The sequence below is a fragment of the Balaenoptera acutorostrata genome, chromosome 10 (genome assembly GCF_949987535.1).
Source record: "Balaenoptera acutorostrata chromosome 10, mBalAcu1.1, whole genome shotgun sequence".
In the NCBI taxonomy this organism is placed as follows: Eukaryota; Metazoa; Chordata; class Mammalia; order Artiodactyla; family Balaenopteridae; genus Balaenoptera; species Balaenoptera acutorostrata.
The window spans coordinates 39,655,488-39,677,443 of record NC_080073.1 but is presented as its reverse complement, the minus strand read 5'-3'; the positions used below and the strand labels follow the sequence as shown (position 1 = coordinate 39,677,443).

The 21,956-nt window shown below is 44.5% G+C and overlaps 1 protein-coding gene across 4 annotated transcripts in view; it reads left to right on the top strand.

Moving 5' to 3' along the window:
* The window catches only part of ARIH2 (ariadne RBR E3 ubiquitin protein ligase 2), a 47,674-nt gene extending 25,948 nt beyond the window's left edge, over window positions 1-21,726 (top strand). For 3 of the 4 annotated variants that reach the window (XM_007168782.2, XM_007168781.3, XM_007168783.2), the window contains 13 exons: window positions 5,119-5,186; window positions 7,918-7,981; window positions 9,467-9,617; window positions 10,542-10,663; window positions 11,926-12,035; window positions 13,412-13,529; window positions 14,522-14,572; window positions 14,663-14,684; window positions 17,419-17,570; window positions 18,413-18,556; window positions 19,177-19,245; window positions 20,386-20,469; window positions 20,699-21,726. In XM_007168782.2, coding sequence (XP_007168844.1) covers window positions 5,119-5,186; window positions 7,918-7,981; window positions 9,467-9,617; window positions 10,542-10,663; window positions 11,926-12,035; window positions 13,412-13,529; window positions 14,522-14,572; window positions 14,663-14,684; window positions 17,419-17,570; window positions 18,413-18,556; window positions 19,177-19,245; window positions 20,386-20,469; window positions 20,699-20,770 — 1,227 coding nt within the window. In that variant the 3' untranslated portion in view covers window positions 20,771-21,726. Of the gene's footprint in view, window positions 1-5,118; window positions 5,187-7,917; window positions 7,982-9,466; window positions 9,618-10,541; window positions 10,664-11,925; window positions 12,036-13,411; window positions 13,530-14,521; window positions 14,573-14,662; window positions 14,685-17,418; window positions 17,571-18,412; window positions 18,557-19,176; window positions 19,246-20,329; window positions 20,470-20,698 lie in introns of all 4 variants that reach the window. The other variant, XM_028163185.2, reaches the window with a different exon arrangement.
* Window positions 21,727-21,956: the final 230 nt, after the last annotated feature.

The window sequence follows — 21,956 nt, the reverse complement described above, 5'->3', positions numbered from 1 at the left end:
ATTATATTAGCTGCATCTCACAACTTTTATTATGTGGTATTTTCATTATCATTCAGTTCAAAACATTTTCTAATTTTTCTTGTGATTTCTTCCTTGACACACAGGTTTTATAGAGGTATGTTCTTTAATTTCCAAATATTTGCTATATAAGAAGGGCATGCTTGGCAGAGAACAGTCAGGGAGCCTCTTGGGGTTACTGGAATCATTTGGTCTATTGCTGGACTCCTCAGGGCAGTGGTTCTGCAGTGGGTCCTGATGACTCTTGACTAACACTTAAGGTTCATCTTGTCAGTACTAGAGAGCAATGGTAGCTTTTAAACAGGTTGGGACTGATCCTGGTAAGATGTGAAAGCTCTAAGAATAGTCTGTTATTGTAATTGTTACATGGAGGCTTTAGGAAACTCATCCTGGGGGGCTATGGGCGGTGGGGGGCGGCGGGGGGGCGGGCAGACGATAGACACTGGCGTATCAGTATATAAGATACCTTTCCTTTGTCCAGGTGTTAGCGAAGCCCTTCTGATGCAAGTGTTTAGGAGAGGCAGGAATAGAGATTGTGCAGTGGAATGGTGGTGATGGAAGAGGGTGGAGTGGTAAGGAAGAGCGAGACATAGAGGAAAATGCTGATGCAGGTGTAGGAGTGTGATGTCTCCAGTGACAAGATGGGCATTCAGGAGGAAGAGCACATTTAGTGTACCTGAACAGGTTCTGCGAGACTCATCACAGAGACCAAGAGGGGTGTTAAGGCAGAGGAAATTTAAGTGTCAAATTCTACCAACAAGATAAGAAATGTTTGTTGAATTTGGCAACAAGGGAGTTTATATTGCCTGGCACATGTGTGTAAAGAATAGTATATCCACTATCGGCAGTTCCAAATAGATTGAAATTCAGCAATTAAAATCAACATTTTGTCAAACTATGAACCAAAATTGAATTCATATTGGCAGTTATACCCACTAAACTTTCAAAGTATTATATATATTTTCAAGCATGATTCTTTTTTTTTTTTTTTTTTTTTTTAAATTTTATTTATTTATTTATTTATTTATTTATTTTTGGCTGTGCTAGGTTTTCGGTTCGTGCGAGGGCTTTCTCTAGTTGCGGCAAGTGGGGGCCACTCTTCATCGCGGTGCGGGGACCGCTCTTCATCGCGGTGCGCGGGCCTTTCACTATCGCGGCCCCTCCCGTTGCGGGGCACAGGCTCCAGACGCGCAGGCTCAGCAGCTGTGGCTCACGGGCCCAGCTGCTCCGTGGCATGTGGGATCTTCCCAGACCAGGGCTCGAACCCGTGTCTCCTGCATTAGCAGGCAGATTCTCAACCACTGCGCCACCAGGGAAGCCCAAGCATGATTCTTGAGAATAGCTCTAACGTTTTGGGGAGGAGGTGGGGGGATAGGAAAACATCTTATTTCTGCTCTTGAGAGTCTTTGTTTAAATTCATCCTAACTGTTCTTGCCTCATGGTCTTGTGAGTATCTAAAGTGGACACATTCCACCAGCTAAGGGTTTGCAGTTTAGACAGGGGTAATAGTCCCAGGCATGCTGGAAATAGTGACCTATTACTATCAAGAAGGGCCCTCTTTGACCCCTGAGATGAAGAGAATGGTGGACTCTGTCTCTGTGGGGAGAAGCTCAGATTAATCTGTAATTACCTTGGGGTTCCACATTTTTGGGCAAAACTTCCTAGTTCTTAGTTTCTAGTCTTTTCCTCGATTAGACTCATAAATAAATGAGACTTTTAATCTTCTTATTACATATTGATCTAATAGAACCGCAAATTTGTCTTGAGCATGACATGGTCATGTGTTCCTTCCTAAGTCATTAGTTTTTTTGGCTGTCAGTGGTTATCACCTTGGACCCATTTTCCTTTTGGAAAAGATTTGACCTTCTCATTGTGAGTCCTTCTTGGGAGAGTTCCCTGGTGGCCTAGTGGTTAGGATTTTGGGCTTTCACCACCATGGCCCGGGTTCAGTCCCTGGTTGGGGAACTGAGATCTCGCAAGCTGCGCGGTACAGCCAAAAATAAATAAATAAATCAATAAAAGAAAGCTTTAAGTCGTTCTTGATAATACGTAATCCTAACTACTAACAGGTTGTTAGTTGCTTGTCAAAACAGTCCAGCAAGAGTTCGTCTTGGTTCTGCTGGAAGATTTTTGTTCTCCACAATTGGACATATAAGAAGAGTGGAAGACTTTCCCCAGTTGTTAAGTGTTTTTTTTATATATATAAATTTATTTATTTTATTTATTTTTATTTGTGGCTGTGTTGTGTCTTCGTTTCTGCGTGCAGGCTTTCTCTAGTTGCGGCTAGCGGGGGCTACTCTTTGTTGCAGTGTGCAGGTTTCTCTTGTTGCGGACACGGGCTCTAGGTGCGCAGGCTCAGTAGTTGAGACACACAGGCTTAGTTGCTCCGTGGCATGTGGGGTCTTCCCAAACCAGGGCTCGAACCCATGTGCCCTGTATTGGCAGGTGGATTCTTAACCACTGCGCCACCAGGGAAGTCCCCAGTTGTTAAGTGTTGACTTTAATAGATTCAGGATGGATTGCCAAGCTCTTCGAGCATAACTCAGTAATGCTGTGAATGCTCAGGTAGTTCGTTCCTGAGAAAGCTCAGCTGTTTGCACTCTGAGAATGACAGATTTTTATCTTTAATGTTTTAATATCATACATGAGGTTTGTCTTGGCCCTCTTGCTGAAGGTGGCTTAAGTACTGCCCCACCCCGCTACAATCACCTGATGTCTCTTCCTCTGGGAGACTGCTGAGGGGGCAATGGTGAAGTCAGTTCTCTCTTGTGACCCAAATCAGGAAGGATGGGGCCTCTCTTCCGAGACTACCTTTTAGCATAAATTCTAGGTACTCTTCCTTTAACCCTGTGCTGCTCTTGCTCAGAGGGCCCTTTGGAACCTGATTTTCCTGTAGATCTTACCTGGTGTTCATTACTGGGCAAGGTGCCGTCATTCTGCATTTTCCTTCAGGTTCATAATGGATTAATTGAGGAAGAGTCCCTAATAGTTTATGATGTACTATGAACATGATATGGGCAATCACAGCGCCTCCTGCAGAAGGCTGGTGGGAGGTGCATACAGCTGATGCACGTGCCTACTGCCTTGTATATATTGATGTATTCTTGGCTGTTGGCTTTGAAAGAATAGATTCACATCTATTCAGTTTTATAAAGTACTAGATGCATCCTCTCTTCACATTATCAGTCCTCACCAGAACTCAACTCTGCTGGAATATTCTGAGTTGGTCATTAGTGAACTTGTAGTCATCAGTAAAATTTTCAGTTTCAGCAGATAGCTGTGTTGTTTTCATAGATAGATGGGCTGCATCTGGTGTGCTAATTCTGAGACTTTGTTGTTGCTGTTAGTGCTGTTGAGATCAAGGGATCAGACCAGATATGGTGTTAAAATTCTACTTCTTCAGGAAGATCAAGAAATTTCATTTTGGGAATTCCCTGGTTGTCCAGTGGTTAGGACTCTGTGTTTCCACTGCAGGCGGCACGGGTTCGATCCCTGGTCAGGGAACTAAGATCTCGCATGCTGTGCGGCCAAAAAAAAAGAAAAGAAATTTCATTTTGAAAATCCATAAACTAAAGACATAATGTCATTTAATGATCAGCATGTGTCCATTCCAGTTCTGGGCTCTGTGGATCTGTGAGAGGCAGCCTGACCCCTGTTCTTAGCCAACAGGTCCCTCTAAGCCATCTGTGGTGATAAGGGAAGGTGGCTGCTGGACGTAGCCAGGACTCCTCTGTGTTTCCTGAGTGGCTCAGTGCCTTTGAGATGACTTGGTAGCCACTTCACAATGAGACATTTAGAAGTCAGGACAGAAAACAGTGGGTGCATGGCCGACTGGGCCCCACTGTATAAGAGACGATGGAAAAGGTTCCAGCAAGGAGCTCATTTAAACCAGTATCATTTTGTGAATTCCCTGGCGGTCCAGTGGTTAAGACTCAGTGCTCTCCTGCAGTTCTTATCTGTGCACCAGGCATGTACCACCTTAGAGGTCCTTGGTTGCTCCTGTATTAAAACTCAGTCCAGTGAGCAGAGTACCAAGGTTCTGTGTGTTTTCTTGGCTCCCTAGGTTGAAGTGTGCTCCTTGTTTTTCCTTGATTCAGTAGCACCCTCGTGTTTTGCAGTGCTCTCTCTGGGTAGCCTTATCTAGGCCTCCAAACACATCCTAATCTTCTGACCCCCCAGCCGGATTAGAAGATTAGGCCCCCTGGTGGTCCAGTGGTTAGGATTCTGTGTTTCACTGCTGGGGGCCTGAGTCCAATTCCTGGTCAGGGAACTAAGATCTCACAAGCCTCACGGCCAAAAAAAAAAAGATTAGGCCCCCACCCAAGTCTTGATGTTCAGGGTTCTGTTTTGTAACTAGCTTACTTTCTTATTAACATTAAAATTAATATATGAACTACTTTCTGCGTCAGTAAACTTAGCTATGCAACATCCTTTTCAGGGACTGCATATCCTGTATCATTTCCTCAGAAAAAATTTACAGAGGTAGAATTGCTAGCTCAGTGCACCTTCTGAGGCTCTTTGATAGCCATAACCGTTGTGCTTTAAAGGAGAATGTAGGGGCCAGAAAGGCTGCCCACGGACTTCTAAATTCTCCTTGCAATTAGGGCTCATTAGTTGCCGGAATTCAGAGATTTTAAACAGGGGTGTTTTTTGTTTGTTTTGTTTTTCTGGGTTTATACAAGAAGTCCAAGCCTGAGGTTTTCTGCAAGTAACAGGCCTAACTAGAGGTGCACTTACCATGTATGGCCTCCTACAGCAGCTTGAGGAAACAAATCACATTAGGGAACCTAACAGCTCTTTTGCTTAAATTGGATGCTGGGTTGTTATATACTGTAGATAGGATGGTTTCGCGTAAGTTTCAAATCAAACTAATTTCTTTGAAGGGTCATTAATGAAAACAAAGATCGAAAAATCAAGAGATCCAGGAAATCACTAAGACTATAAGAGTCTGAACTTAAAAGATGAAACAGGGAACCAAGAGGAAGAATTTGAAAGTCAAGCCTGGGCCTGCAATAGAGATGAATGTATGCATTTCTCAAAATGCAGAGCACTCTGAAAGAAACTACGTTATAATTTGATTTCTTTTTTTTTTCTTTCTAGGTATCTCATTCAGTTGCTAAACTTATATTAGTTAATTTCCACTGGCAAGTCGCAGAGATAATGGACAGGTAAGGTGTTTGGGGGAGGAAGAGATGGCATCGCCCATAGCTCCTCTCTCTGCCTACCCGCCCAGTGATGATTATTGTTTATGTTTTGGAGAATATCCTTACAGTGTGCAGATTATATTTTTAAAACACTGGATCATAGTGTGTAGCCTTTTTTCTCTCAGTGTATGGTGAACATTTTCCCATGTTTTCAGCATATTCTTTCTACCCCAGTTTTAATGCTGGCACAGTATTTTATTATATAGATGTTCCATACTTTTCCAAACCCCTGTTGTTGTACAGTGAAGTTAGGTCAAATTTTTTATGCCATTGTTAATTTTTAATCAGTGCCCTTCTAGATAACACTTGACAGTATCTCCAGTTACTTCTTTCAGACACATCAAGTGAGGAATACATCATGACATAGTGCATGTTACCTTCAGAGAAAAGGTCAGCTAGTTTACCCTGCACCTCCAGAACCAGAGCCCTTGAGGCACACAGCTTGGAGTCTCAGGTGTCCTGGAAGTTGTCAGGAGGAGGGGTTCCTCCTCCTCGTGCATCCTCTAGGGGGATTCCTCTAAGAGGCATGTGCTTCTGTCTAGCTCAGGGTTTCTCATCCTAAGCACTGTGGATGTTTTGGGCTAGGTAACTCTTTGTTGTGAAGGGACTGTTCTGTGAATTGTAGGAGGTTTGGAAGAATCTCCGGGGTCTACCTACTAGAAGTCCTTAAATCAAAAATGCCTCCGGACTGCCAGATAACTCCTGGAGAACAAAATTGCCCCTGCTGAGCAGTGCACTGGTCACTACCCCTGCTCTTTCACACCACAGTGAGTCTTCTTGCTCTGTATGGTGTGATTCTGTTCATTGGCAGAGGAAGATCATTATGCCTTTCCTTCTCTAGGCTAAGAAGACCAAACTAGCTGGAGCAGCTCAGCCTGATCAGGAAAGAGCAAATGCATTCCTGGTTCACTAACTGCACTCTCACTGTCTATACTGAAGAGCTGAATACATTTAGGTAGACTTCCAGATGAACTTCCCTGTCTGCACTGCTATCCAAAACTCTGGAACCACATAGGTTCCGGTAATGGGTATCTAGCACTGTCCAAACTCTCTAGCCTAACTTGGGGATGGAGACAATTTGGATAGCTATAAAGATATTAAGAATAGTAGTGTGAGAACTAGGAATAAAAATTGAAGTAGGCATTCTGACTAGGCGGAGTAAGGAAATCATGTATATGAGATGTAGTTCTTCCCTGCTCAGATTCCTGGTGTCTTGGTAATGTGATTACCTGGACTTTGTGTGGCACTTTTATTGCCACATGATAACTGTTTTTATTTTTTAAAGTATTTATGCCATAGCTCATTCCAGAAAGGAATTAAATTTTTATTATGAAATTTTTTTTTCCAAAAATGTGTGAGTGCGCACTCACATGCATATGTGTGATGTATATAGGTTTTAAAGACAAATAAAGCAAACAAGAAACTCTCTGACCTTTACTCAGAGGCCTCTGATGGCAATCCCTGCCTGGCTACAATCCCTTCCTTCTCCAGGGTGACCAGTACCTTGAATTCAGTATTGATCATTTTCTTATTTATTCTTAAATTATATATCTTTTAGTTTTGTATGTTTTTAGAACTTTACAGACGTGGAATCATATCATATGTATTCTTCAACTTTTTAAATAAACAAGGTTGAACATCATGACATCTTATCCATCCTCCTGTCAAAAACTATTTGTGAGTTTTTAGTTTTTTGCTGTTAAAAATAATGCAACTCTGAAAACTTGTACATGACTTACAGTGTCACATAATTTTTCTAGGGTTAAGTACAGAAAGTGAATTGCTGGGCTGTAGGGTATATGTTACTTCAGCTTTACTAGATAACACCAAAATGTTTTCCAAAGTGATTGTACCATGTTATATACCCACTAGTGGTGTATGAGTGTCAGAATTAAAGTTTTACAGTCTGGTGGGTGTAAATGGCATCTGGTTGTTTTTAATTTCAATGTCCAGATTATTAAGGAGGTTGATCATTTTTTCCTATGTGATTTGTGCTTCCTCTTCTGTGAAATACCTGTTAGGTCTTTTGCCCATTTTTCTAATTGTTGTTTTTCATTTCAAATGGACGTTTAGGAGTTTTTGTTTTGTTTATTCTGAATATCAGTTCTTTACCAGTTGTATATGTATTGAATTATCTTTCAGTTTATAGCTTGGCTTTTCACTTTATCTTGTCTTCTGATGAACTGAAGTTCTTTTGGCTTGTGGGATCTCAGTTCCCTGACCAGGGATTGAACCTGGGCTATAGCAGTGAAAGCCCAGAATCCTGACCACTAGGCCACCAGGGAATTCCCTGAACTGAAGTTCTTAAATGTAGCATACAGAGTTTTCCTTTATGCTTTGCTTTTTCTGTGTCTTTAAGATGTCCTTTCCTATTCTGAAGACATAGAGATATTTGCTTGTAATTCCAGAAAGGGACTTAAAGCAGATATGGTCCTTCATAAGTATTTTTCTTATAGTTCAGTGCCTTTAAGACAGAGTTGTTATTCTTATACCAATTGAGAGCTAAAAAAATTGAAAAAGCAGAAAGTATTTGTAGTAAGGTAAAAAGCAAGCTTGGTTTTGCGAGAAGGTAGTTAAAAGACAAAGATACTTTAGTGTGACTGCAACACATGTTGGTCTATCCTGTTTTTGTTCAGAAGTAAAACTATTTGTCTTCAGGTTCTGATTCCCTTTATTTCTGCTTTTTGTTTTGTAGATACAAGTCTAATTCTGCTCAACTGCTCGTTGAGGCTCGAGTTCAGCCCAATCCGTCGAAACATGTGAGTGTCTCCTCCTTGAATAAGGCTTCTCCTGTTGCCCGTGGCTCTTTCTGTGGCTCACATTGTTATTGAGAACCATCTTGCCTTGTTTATAGTGCAATATGCCCATGATATTTGTTCCAGCATAGGCCTAAATCTTCCATTTCCATTATAGTTTGGAAATTTTCCTCACAGATGAGGAGTGAATCATTGCCTGCCCTCTCCAGCCTCACCTTTTTCCTTGCACTTACATACAGCCTGTACTCTATTCCTGCTGTGTTCTTGGTGTTCCCACTCACCACATGCCTCTTTGACTCTGCTTGTGCCTTCCCTGGCCTGGAATGTCCAGATTCTGTCCCCATCTCTGCTTGTGGAAATGGAACTCATCTTTAGAGACCCACATCCAAGCCATCTCTCACAAAACCTATCTCCTGGGACCACTCCCCTCCAAACTCCTCTAATTATATCTTTAAACCTTTACGTGTATGTTGTAGTAATTCACTCATATCTTTTCAGCTCCCCTACTAGACTGTAAGTGCTTTTTAAGTTTAGGAATCAATGTATAGCAATTTCCTCTGTATCTGGGAGTTCAGTCAGCATTTGTCAAATGAATGAGGGCCATGTTAAAAGCACTCTCAGGAGGGAGAATTGGGGCTCAGATCACCACATAACTTCTGCAGTCTCTTAGGAGAAAATTTCTAGGAGCATACTGGACAAACATAAGAATACGGTCCTTTTCCTCAAGTTATTTTTTGTATTCCCAGTAAACTAACAAGAACCTAATGTTAAACATGTAGTGGACTTTTTCATTGGTTAGTGTTTTTGGCTGGGGTCCCCAGATTGTCTTTGCCAGTTTGTGTAGCATGGTATATGGATTCTGGAGTTTAAGCTTTACAGTTATTTGCCCACAAACTAGAAGAGTTTCTTCCCTTGTAGAAGCCTTCCTCATCTCTCTAAATTAATTGTATGTGACATCTCTTTGGTATGTTAAGGATGAGTTGTAACTTGGTAAAAACTGTAATACTGTGTGTTTTGGACATATTGATATGGGAAAACCACTGTCTTTGACAAGTAAAACTGCATTGTGGGCTGTTAGAGGCTCACACTCAGCCTCTAAGCACCTATATGGCTGGGTTTGTAGTACTCGTTGAGGAGTAACTCTGTGCTGTGCTGAATGAGGGCAATTTACAAAAGAAACCCAATAGCCTCTGAAAGAAGGTGGATTGAATGACCTCTAAGGACCTTGACAATTCTGAAATCCTGGTCTTTTCAGCCTGACATTATAAACTACTGTTAGTTCTCATTTCCATCTTCTCTCTGCCTCTCTAAATCCTAGTGATTCATCAAGCCTAGTTCAGTTACCACCTCCTTCAGAAAGCCTTCCTGATAATATGCTTTCTGCTCAAAACTGGAACTCGCAGAGTGCACACATTGCAGTTGAGTTCTGACACTTGTTGCAGGGTCAGAATTGCCTTCCATGGCTCATATCACTCTGCCTCTCCCCAGGTCCCCACAACCCATCCCCCTCACCACTGCGCAGTGTGTATGCAGTTTGTGCGGAAGGAAAACCTACTGTCTCTGGCCTGTCAGCACCAGTTTTGTCGCAGCTGCTGGGAGCAACACTGCTCAGTACTTGTCAAGGACGGCGTGGGTGTGGGTGAGTCTGCCATAGGATTTATAAAAGGCTGGCATGAAGTATTTAGCTTCAGCTCTGCCCTTTCAGGTTCTCAGGTCAACTGAGTGTTTTCTTGTGAGCCTAATTGAAGTTTTTATTGTCAGAACTATTGGTTTCCAAACACATCTGTCTGAACAATAGCAAAGTTTAAACCTGAGCAAAATGAGAGAGTTAAGGCTAATGTTTGGGCATATATGTAAATGTTGGTGTGAATGCAAGGCTACCTTCTCTTGCCTTTTGGGAGAACTGTCCTTTAAGCTGCCTACCGTATCTATCTTGATTCTCAGAGTGGCAGCCATAACTCAGAAACACCTAGAGAGTTTGCTGTTATTTAGGAAATACAAGCACAAATCAAACTTGATGATCAGTTAAAGGAATATTTAACTATGACTTGATATTTGAAACTAAATTAGCATTACTTTAATTGTGTCTGCAAAATCTCATTGTATTGACAGTAATCACATGCACGTAATATTAAACATCACAAAACTAAATTGTTAGTTAATAACCCTATAGGATTTTTTAAACAGTTTTGTTTTTTATTGGTGCTATTTGTGATATATATGATTTAATTTGTTTTGTTTTTGTTGTTTTGTTTTTTTTGGTGGCTCTGTGCGGCTTACGGGATCTTAGTTCCCCGACCAGGGATCGAACCCGGGGCTCTGGCAGTGAGAATGCCGAGTCCTGACCACTGGACCATCAGGGAATTCCCTATCCTATTTAATTTGGAATAATATTTTAGTTGCATCACTGTGCAAATATATTAATTTCTCTCTTCTTTGAATAAATTCTGATGCTTTAGGGGTTCCTTACGTAGAATCTGAATTTGTTGGTTGAACTCAGCAAATATATTATCGTTGTGTCTTCTGCAATACAGTTGTCCATCAGGTTGTCTTTGTTCAACAGGTGTCTCTTGCATGGCTCAGGACTGCCCGCTTCGAACACCAGAGGACTTCGTGTTTCCGTTGCTGCCCAATGAAGAATTGAGAGACAAATACAGACGCTACCTCTTCAGGGACTATGTGGAGGTATGCCCAGCCCCTGTTGTGCCCTCTGTCTTCCTGGGCCTGCTTTTCATCAGATGCTCACCAGTTACTTTATAGAGTAGGCTGCCAGTAGATGCTTTCGTTTGAAGAACGAGCTCCACGGCTTTAAAACAGGTTGAAAACTACTAGAGTGCTAGTGAATCCCAGGTCTGTTGCTTCCTTATTATGTATCCCTTGACCCATTATTTTACCTCTCTGAGCCTTGGTTTTCTCTTGTAGAATGGTCAGGCATCCCCACCTTATACAAAGCTGCTTAAACAAGCTATTGTATGTCAGGGGATAAACACAAGTCAGGCATATCTCAGGAGTTGCTGTTCTGTTCAGTTCACTGTGTGATTCAGCACAAAGAAGAGGTGTTGCTTTTTGGGCAATTTGAAAACTTGTTCAGGTTTTCAGCATGGTCAGTTTTGGAGTCCTTCCCCTCTATTGCACTACCTGTTCAGGCTTGTTGGGTCCATGCAGCATAATTTTCATCTTTGTCTTTCATGCCTAAGTTTATTGGATTGATTGATGGTCTGGGTCGTCTCATGCACATGCCACAGGAAAAGCAATGCCTTGTTCCTTGTGCTGTTTGCTGCCTTTGGTAGATGCCTGAGGGTCGTTGAGCCCCTCAGAGTCTTATGCACAGCTGAGTGGTCTGTGTTCCTTTCCAGCCCTGGTCCCTATGCCCTTTCATTTCAGAGACACACTTCTGTATTACATTTTGTCATCTAATCTTAGAGCACTCTAGTGAGTTGCTTGCTACCTAGTTTAAGCTAAGCATTCAAAGGTCATTTTCAGGGATCTCCCCGGTGGTCCAGTGGTTAAGAATCTGCCTTCCAATTCAGGGGATTCGGGTTCGATCCCTGGTTAGGGAACTAAGATCCCACATGCCGCGGGGCAACTAAGGCTGCGTGCTCTGGAGCCTGTGTGCCACAACTAGAGAGAAGCCCACACGCCGCAACGAAGAGCCCACGCACCACAACGAAAGATCCCGCATGCCACAGCGAAGATCCCATGTGCCGCAACTAAGACCCAACTCAGCCAAATAAATAAATATTAAAAACAAGCAAACAAACAAAGGTCATTTGCACTACCTGCCTAATGTCTGGTCTTCACGACATCCATCTTGAATTCCTGTAGCCCCTTGATATAGGTCATCAGCTGGAAGAACAGAAGGCGTTTGAGTACTCAGGGAGGTCTAATTTGGAGGCACCAACTAGGGGATGTCCTCATTATTCCCCCCCCCCTTGGTGTTTTCACAGAGTCACTACCAGCTCCAGCTGTGCCCTGGTGCAGACTGCCCCATGGTTATCCGGGTACAGGAGCCCAGAGCTCGCCGAGTACAGTGCAATCGGTGCAACGAGGTCTTCTGGTAAGAGTGAGTGTGGGTGCTGAGCAGCCCTGGGCTTGTGCCTTCTCCTGCTCTAAAGCATCACTGCTGTTGCTCTTGTGAGGGTGGGGCTGGGAGAGGCAGGGTTGTTGAGCCAGAAGAGCAGCTCTGTTCCATGTGGGCAGGGTTTGTACCTAGCATCTCATGTTCCATGAGATGTTTGATAATAGTCAGTCTGGAGACAAGAAAGGGGCACAGATTCTTGGGGAATGTGCTGTGGTTTATGCTACTGAGACTCATGGCCCAGAGACTGCGTGTCTGTATGGGTGTGTATCTACCTGCACAGATAATTCACATACTGCTGTATTTGAAAGCAACAACCATCAACGTTTTAATCTTTCTCTCTCTTGGCCTTTCTGCTAATTTTATAACACTATAATCCATAAATGTGTTTATATTTACCTGGGGTTTACTCTATTCAGTAGACATGATGGGAATAGCTAAAGTATACTGAAGGCTTACCAGAGGAAATGGTCTGTCCTGATGATTTTACCTTCATTATCACAACAACTGTGTATGATTGTACTGTTGTTACTCTTATGTTATAGGTGAGGAAATTGAGGTGCAAGGTAATGGCAGAGCCATAATTTAGGTCCAGACCTGTCCCCAATTCACGCCTCCCTGGAAAATTCATGGTGGGGCTTCAGAGAAAATATGTAGAAAATGTGGTATGTGTGCATATGTGCCTGCCTTTCAAGATGTTATTGAGGGAGTCTGTGATTCACCAAAGGTTAAGAACCACTAATGTGGTTGCTTTCCATCCTTTGTGTCCTGCGTTATGAACTTCTTTTCCCTGGGACATGTGTTAGGCTACCTGCCTGAGAGCCTTTATCCATAAAGTCGTGTTGGCTTGGACAAAAGGGAAATTAAAAACATGGGAGCCTGGCCTGATGAATGTTGGAGTGTTTTTCTTTTCTGATTTTAAGTTTCAAGCATTGTCAGATGTATCATGCCCCCTACAGATTGCACAAGTGCTGGCCTTGTGCATCCTGTGTGCACATCTGACTTGGAGATAAGCCAAGACTCCCAGAACTGGATCTCATTCCTGCCTTGGGCCTGAGTTGAGGTATCTTCTCAGAATGCATCCCCGTGCCCTTTGGGAAGCTGAATTCTGAATTTGATATCCTGTCAGGAAGGATTGACACCACATAAGATATTTAAAACAAACATTTCATTTGGGTTGATTGAGAGAAATTCACACAGTACTTCAGTATAATCCTGGGTAAGAAAAGGTCTCAGATGCCTTGATAGGTGACGTTACCTCTTTGAAAAGCTCTAATTCAGGATCTGTTGGCTTGGACAGAAGGAAAATGAAAAACACAGGATCTGACCTAACGATTATCTTTTCTGGTTTTAAGTTTCAAGTGTCGTCAGATGTATCACGCCCCCACAGACTGCGCCACAATTCGGAAATGGCTCACGAAGTGTGCAGACGACTCTGAAACAGCCAACTACATTAGTGCTCACACTAAAGACGTAAGGACTGTATCTTACCTGTCATGGATCTGCCCTCCTTAGTGCTGCCCAGGGCCTTGCCCAGGAGATGTACCATCCGAGAGCAGAACAGGGCTCTTGATGGAGGCTCTTGATCAGGGCCTCAGGGCTCTTGATGGAGGCTGCCCAGACCTGGCAGAGTTTGTAGCAATTTATCATAGTATGCACCGAGTGCATTTATTTTAATAAATTGCTGAAATGCTTGGAGAAGTTTGACCCTTAGGAAAACTAATTAGAAGAAGACTAGGTTTTATTGAATGCCTCCCAAGCTTTAACAGCCCTGGGAGGGAGGTAGTTGATAGCCACATGTAATAAATAGCAGAACTCTAATGCAAGCCCAGGCCTGCCCAATTCTCATTCTGGAAACTTCCCACGGGAAAGCATGGCCTGTAGCCCCTTGAGTTCTGCATGACTCAGCACTCAAGGCTGTACCCTATGCCGGTCACACACTGAGTTGATGCACCCACAAGCACAGCTGTGACCATGACATCATTAAGCATAGTCCTTTTCATGGCGGTGGAAGAGCACAGCATCAGACTGATCTCTGCATTGCTGCCTGGGGTTGCTGGCATCTCTCAAATGAGAGCGAGCTTTAGAGGTTATTTCCTTGGCCTCTCCGGGAAGCAGAAGTTCAGGCAAGCTGATGAGGACTTAGTCCAGTGTGGCAGCTCTTATGCTGCTTTGGCATTCCTCCCAAGCAGGCAAGCTCTCTACTGACTCAGCTTGTGCTTAATCTGAGCGGCCTCGTGGCGGGGACAGATGGTGCTTGGAGTGTTTCAGAGCCAAACATGCTGACCTCATTTCCTTGAATTGCTGTTCCAGCCTCAGCGACCCGCCACATTTAAGTGAGATGCTCCTCCCCAGAAGTGCTCGCACGATGAGCTACTGGGCACGGGTGCCGGGAGCTTTGTGTAATTTGTCTTAGAACCGGCCTGATGGTGCGTGAGCCTAATGGCACCCTTCTGTCTCCTCAGTGTCCCAAGTGCAACATCTGCATTGAGAAGAACGGAGGCTGCAATCACATGGTGAGCAGACGCCTGTACGTTTTGCTTATGTGACGTGGAGCCTTTGGTCAGCGTGCCCTTAACATGTTCTCTTCTGTTTCCCTCTGACAGCAATGCTCCAAGTGTAAACACGGTGAGTCCCAGGCTTGATGTACAAGGCCCAGTGGCACAGTCTCTGTTTCTTGTGCACGGGTCTCCACTGCTTGTTTAGTGAGTGCTTTTGTGGTGAAGTGATAAAACAGAGGGCAGCCTCAGTCACTTATAGTCATGATAACCAAAATAAAGCATTTCTTGATTTCTTGATTTATTATTTTTCGGTCCCTTTTATAATCCCACTGCCGTCTCGCTGACACATGTAGTCAGAAGTCAAGTTTGGGGTGACTTTAGACCCTCATGAATCCTCAGTCATCCAAGAAGAAGGTTTTAGTGTGTTCTTTTTATTTTTGCCAAGGCAGGTAAGTAGCATGGGGCTTATCTGTGCTGCCTTACAGATACCTTTTAAGCAGGCTGTACATGGTTTTACTGGAGGCAGTAAAATAATAGTTTTCCTCTAAGGTTTTTTTTTTTAATATATATATAAATTTTTTTATTTATTTATTTTTGGCTGTGTTGGGTCTTCGTTGCTGTACGCGTGCTTTCTCCTGTTGTGGCGAGTGGGGGCTACTCTTCGTTGTAGTGCACGGGCTTCTCATTGCAGTGGCTTCTCTTGTGGAGCACGGCCTCTAGGCGCGCAGGCCTCAGTAGTTGTGGCTCGCGGGTTCTAGAGCGCAGGCTCAGTAGTTGTGGCGCATGGACTTAGTTGCTCCGTGTCATGTGGGAACTTCCTGGACCAGGGCTCGAACCCGTGTCCCCCTGCGTTGGCAGGCGGATTCTTAACCACTGTGCCACCAGGGAAGTCCTCCTCTGAGGTTTTATAAAGTTTGCAGAGGGGGTTTTGGCCTTTCAGGCCTCCGTCATCTATCAGGTATAGGTTACATACAACCTGTTGGTTTTGCTTTCCTTTCCTGCCGGATCAAGTACAGAAATAAAATTCCTTCAGGTAGAAAATATGTCCAGATAGGTTTCTTTTTTTTTTTTTTTTTAATTTTTTATTATTTATTTATTATTTTTATTTTTGGCTGTGTTGGGTCTTCGTTTCTGTGCGAGGGCTTTCTCCAGTTGCGGCGAGTGGGGGCCACTCTTCATCGCGGTGCGCGGGCCTCTCACTATCGCAGCCTCTCTTGTTGCGGAGCAGAGGCTCCAGATGCTCAGGCTCAGTAGTTGTGGCTCACGGGCCCAGTTGCTCCGCGGCATGTGGGATCTTCCCAGACCAGGGCTCGAACCCATGTCCCCTGCATTGGCAGGCAGATTCTCAACCACTGCGCCACCAGGGAAGCCCCAGATAGGCTTCTTACACAGCTGCTTAGAGGCCGACCAGGAGGCCATGAGAGTTTCTCTTTGTATGAGCCTGACTAATGCTAATCCTGTGTTCTCCCAGGAGCACACTGTAATCAGAGTAGACGAGGCAAGGTTTTAGACTGGAGTGGTGACCCTGAAGTGTAGAATGAAGATAGGCCGAGGGTAGTGGCATATTTCCTCAGTGATATCCCACCCTAGCTTTTCTGCATGTTTGAATGAGAGAGGGACATGTATGATCCACTTAGAACAGTGCACAAGACATACATACCGTTTAAAGAGAAATGACAAAATGAACACCCGAGTACCCACCACATTCCTAGTACTGAGGAAGTCCTCTGTGTGTCCCTCCTCAGTCATAGTCTCCCGCATCCCTTACTGCCCAGAGTTAACTTCCATCCCTCGCATTGCTGTATAGTTGTACTACCTGTACAGGCAACCCTAAGCAATGTAGTAGTATTTAAAACAGTAGCAAACACAACCTAGCTGACTGAGGAGAAAGCAATATTGCCACTGTTCAATGAAGCCTCCTAGGAGAAGAGAAGTGAACGACCTCTGGGTCTCTTGATTTGGCTTTAGCTTTAGCTTCTCCAGATTTTACAGAAGTCCCTTTTGGGAAGTCATTGAGCCAACTTGTGGAGTGATTCCTGGGAAACAGCGTTTACCACTGTCGGGGTCTCTGGCAGAGACAGAACATAGAACTGTGGTTGGCCCCTCTCCGTTAAGCCACAATAGTTGTTCAGATGTATAGCATCCATAGGGGATCTTTATTTTTCCCTCTTTGCTTCCTCAGTATGGAAACAGAGTCATAATTCTGGGTAATCACTATTGGGTGGGTTTTATGAAAATGTGCGTTTTATTTTTTTCTTTTTTTTGGCCGCACTGCGTGGCTTGTGGAATCTTAGATCCCCCACCAGGGACTGAACCCGGGCCACGGCAGTGAAAGCACCGAGTCCTAACCATTGGACCGCCAGGGAATTCCCATAAAAATGTGCTGTTTAAGACAGAAGAAAAGGGGGAAAAGTCTTTCTTTCCAGTTTCATGTACAACACCTAGGACAGGTGTTGAGAGTGGGAGATAGTCAGGAGGACAAATGTGTTTTCTGAATGACCAGGTGGGCTTCAGTTGGACAAGTTTCTGCTTGTCACAGAGGCATTGACACAGCAGACCAGTGGCCTTGTACAGTCAGCATCTGTTTGTGTTGGATTAAACGGCACAAAGCATATGTGTTCATGAAACTGAGACTATCCGTAGGCTGTTGTTCAGATCAGCAAGGACAGGCTTACAGGGACAGTGGGATGTGACAGGGATGAGAGGTATACATTCCCTCTGTAAAGAGGCACCCTTGGAGAGTTCTGGATAGGTGACCCGCCCCGGGGCAGGATCGGTCTGTTTTCCTGCTTTGCCTATGACTTTGGAGGAATGTGGGCTTGTCTAGTGTGTGTAAATACTTCTTTCTCTGTTCTGTGTAGACTTCTGCTGGATGTGTCTAGGAGATTGGAAGACCCACGGCAGCGAGTACTATGAATGCAGTCGGTACAAGGAGAACCCTGACATTGTCAATCAGAGCCAGCAAGCCCAGGCCAGGGAGGCCCTCAAGAAGTACTTGTTCTACTTTGAGAGGGTAGGCATCCAGAAGCCTGGAGGGTGGGCTTCTTCCATTTGGCCTGCTGGGTGAAATTCCCAGTGACTGGTAGCTACAGCCAGCATGCGCACACAGAAGTCAGGAAGTGGAACTCCTGCAGTGGCCTGAGTGGTGCCTCCATAGATATGGCTTTTCAGGCTCCACAGGGCAGCCACAGCCAACAAGGGAGGACATGCTGACCTTGTTTGAATGATGAATTGAAGGATAATGAAGGATCATCAGACAGTCTTTTCCATCCAGTGCCATGTTTATTGTTTGTTTTTAAATGAGGTATAACTGACTGACAGTATTATATAATTTTCAGGTGTACAACATAGTGATTCATAATTTTTAAGGGTTATACTCCATTTATAGTTATTATAAAATGTTGGTTATATTCCCTGTGCTGTACAGTATATCCTTGTAGCTTATTTTACACATAGTAGTTTGTATCTCTTAATCCCCTACCCCTATCTTGCCCCTCCCCCTAATCCAGTGCCATCTTAATAGTCAGATTCAGAGCACAGTTCTTCCCAGGAAGACCCTTCAGAAGTCCACAGAGCATGCGACATTTGGTTTCTAAGCACAAGAGATCTGTAGTTACCTAGCTTTGCTTCATCCTCAGGGCTCAAGTCCTATTGCCGCAGTGGGGTAGAGTGATTTGGCAGGCAGACAGCTGCTCTGGACAGGGTTGGTAGTGTGGACTGAGGAAGCCCCCCTCCTGCAATCCCAAGGACACACAGTCCCCATCAGCTAGATGAGGATGTGGCCATTCTGAACTCCTTTTGGATCTCCACCTTCCTGGGACTCCTGCAGCTTTCTCCCTCCTCTGAACCCTGTAGTGGGAAAACCACAACAAGAGCTTGCAGCTGGAGGCACAGACATACCAGCGGATTCACGAGAAGATTCAGGAGAGGGTCATGAATAATCTGGGGACGTGGATCGACTGGCAGTACCTACAAAATGCTGCCAAGCTCTTGGCCAAGGTTTGTACCCCCTCACTCTTCCAGTCCCTGGTTTGATGCCCAGCCCTGTCAGACCCAGACCTCTGAGGGTGGGAGGCACTGTAGGGGGCAGGGGGCTCAGCACCCTGTACAGTCCTGCATGCTCCTGCTTATGGGTCCACATTTTGCTGGGCTGTGCCCACTGAGGACCCAGCCCTCTGTGGATGTTCAGGGGATTTTAAGAAGAGTATTCCAGTGCCTCTGCCTGCAGGGAAAGAACTGCAGGGAAAACTAGAGCCCTTTTTTTCTTTTGTCCCATCCATGCATCACTCAAAGGAAAATAAGAGATTGTCTTTGGACAAGTATTGAGATAGATGTGTGGACTCTGATGTCCGACTCAAGAGGGAAGAGCCGTTGAGGGAGCTGCTGGTAATAAATCACAGTGTGAAAAAGGAACTGTGGGTGTTCTGTGACCATTTTTGTTTCAGTTTTTGCCATGTTGTCCCCCAATTCATCTTTTATTTGCCTTGGCCTCATTTCTTTCAGGCCCATACCCGTTGAGCCAGGCTAATTTGCATGGTGGGGTAAGAACTGTAAAAGCCACTTGAGATCCATGTAGTTAGGGTCATAGATACAGGTCCCTTCTCTTCTCTCTATTGCAGTGTCGATACACCCTGCAGTACACGTACCCATATGCATACTACATGGAGTCTGGACCCAGGAAGAAGCTGGTAAGGCAAAGCGATTCTTCTTCTTTGTTCTCTTAGCTTCAGAGGTGCCCTTCTCTACCTGCACTTTGCAGGAGAGCAAGGACCAGACGCCTGGTTATTGGGAGGGCAAAATCAAAACTGGCAATTGTAAAATTTTGTTTCTCCCCTAGGCATTTCCAAAGTAGATCTCAGGTGCTGGTATTTTGTGTAATAGGAAGGCAGATATACTGAAGCCCGTGAACAACTATATTTTTGGGGTGACTGGCTGAAAATGTCTGTTGCCACTTGGGAGCAAGTGCCCATGCTTTGGGAGGATATGCAGCTTGCATGTTCCTAAATATAGTGGACTTTTTTTGCATTTTGGTTTAATTTTCATCTTAGATGTTGGGTTGTTTCCCCCCAATTATAAAGTAATTCACACTTATTGTTTAAATGTTGAAAAACTTAGAAAAACATTTACATCATTCATCATCCCACCAGAAAGAAATGACCACTGTTAGCGTTTTCCAGCCTTTTAAAATTAATATTATTTCTATAATCAAGGTTATATATATAACATTTTTTTGTTACAACTAATTGTTTTTGCAGCTGTCGTTATTTACCAGGCTGGAAAATGCCATTCTGTAATAGTTGCATAAATGTTCCAGTATATGGTTGTACCAACATTTGGGGCATTTATTGTTTCTGTTTTTCACTATCATAAATAAGACATTGGGAAACCTCTTTGTGCAACTGATTTGTGCAGTGGGTACATAATTACTAAGGCAAATGGTTTGAAAATTTTTAAGACTCTTGATTTTCAGAAGGGCTGAAAAAACGAAGTATTCAGTGAATACAGTGTCTGTGAATATCCACTTTGACTTGTTTTTGCAGCATCCATTTCCCTGTATGTTGGGAGGATTCTCTTCAGTGGCTTAAGTTCTTCCCTTTTCTTTGGGGGCGGAGGGTGAGTGTGGCCTTACCACATGGCTGTACTCCATAGGTAGCCTTTTGATTGGATTCTGGCTCTGGGTACAGGAAGTAGCACTGCTCTCTGAGGACAGTATCAGGGTTGTCTATAGCTCATGCGAGCCTGAGGTGCTGCATCTGCCCCTCCCATCTGCAGGCCCTGCCCCGGCTACAGCCCCCTCTCCTTTTGACCCTCCTGCTCTACCCATACAGTTTGAATACCAGCAGGCTCAGCTGGAGGCTGAGATCGAAAACCTGTCATGGAAGGTGGAGCGTGCAGACAGCTATGACAGAGGGGTAAGTGCTGTCCTCTTGGATCCTCTGGCAGGCAAGGGAGGGCTGGTGTGGTAATAGGTAACATGGTAGTTGGCATGTGGACTGGAGGCTGCTGCTGAGAAGGGTGGGAAGGTCAGTGCTTTTGACTTCTTGGAGTCTGTGGCAGGGGGGGCAGGGGTGGGGTGGCTTTAGCTGCTCCCTGCTCACGGGACTGGGCCATGCAAGCACCTATCTTGCTTCCTTGGTGCAGGACTTAGAGAACCAGATGCACATAGCAGAGCAGCGGAGGAGAACCCTGCTGAAGGATTTCCATGACACCTAGGTTGCGACATGAACGTGCCAGAGTGAGGAAGATGTGGCTGCGAGGTCTCCCGGCTGCTGTACTGCATGCTGCAGGCTCTGCCTTTCACAACCCCAGGCAACAGCCAGGGCCCCACTCCTGAGAGACACTGGCCACACACCTCTTAGTCGATTTCTGGGGTTTTTTTTTCCCTCATCTTTTCGCTTTTTGTTTTTCCCAGGGTAGAGGCCATTTTGAATTGGCCTCTTCTCAGGACCTTTAATTCCCCCTGGATGGTTGTTGGGAGGGAGGGAAAGTTTTTTCTGAATGACTATTAATAGGATTAGATCATTACAACTTATAATTTTCAAAGGTTGTACAATTATACAAAAAAGAGGGGGCAGACAAACCATAGAATTACACAGAACCCTTTTTAAAAATAAATTGGCATTGGAGTGTTTTAACCTCTAGCTATTTTACTTAGAATGTAACATATGCTGCCCGCTCACCTTGCCTCAGAATCTCTACTGCAAGAGGGCCCCGGTGGTCTTTGCTTGCCAGATTCATATGTGTTTGGCCACAGCTAGAGTCCCAAGGGAAGAGCATGGGTGGCAGATGGTGGGAAATTGAGGTGGCCTGAGTTATAGGCATGGAGCGCAGGGAATCACATCATGCCTCCTGCCTGGTCCTTGTAGACCCTTTTGTGGTCAGGTGCACTGCCTTACGTTGGCAGTGAGGAGACAGTACAGAACAGAGTCTTGCCATGGGGTGTCATCCTGTCTGATGGCACTGTGTGTCTGTGGACTCATCTTAATTCTTGAAAGTGAGCTTTACCTGGGTCTGGCTACTCAGGCCAGAGCCCACAGCCGAACACGTAGGTGGGCTTGTGGCCCTCCAGACCAGGGGAAGTGAGTTCAGCACAGTTTTCTTTTGTTTTCTAAAGATAGAGATCCACTTTTAAAGGGAATTGTTCCCCCAAATAAATTTGTTTTACCTTGGTTCCTTCTTTTGTGCCAGTGTTCCCGTGGTGTGACTCTGACCAGGTTCACACACAGCCATACCTGACACTGTCCTGCTACACTTTCCTCTGGTGAACGTCAGGGTCAGAGTTCAGCATGGTCCTCCCAAGGACTCTGGTCTGCCTGGCTCAGGGACCTTGTTTGCACAAATTGTTTTTATGTTAACCTGGAGTGTATATCTCCATTACCCACTCTAGGGGTTGGTGGCA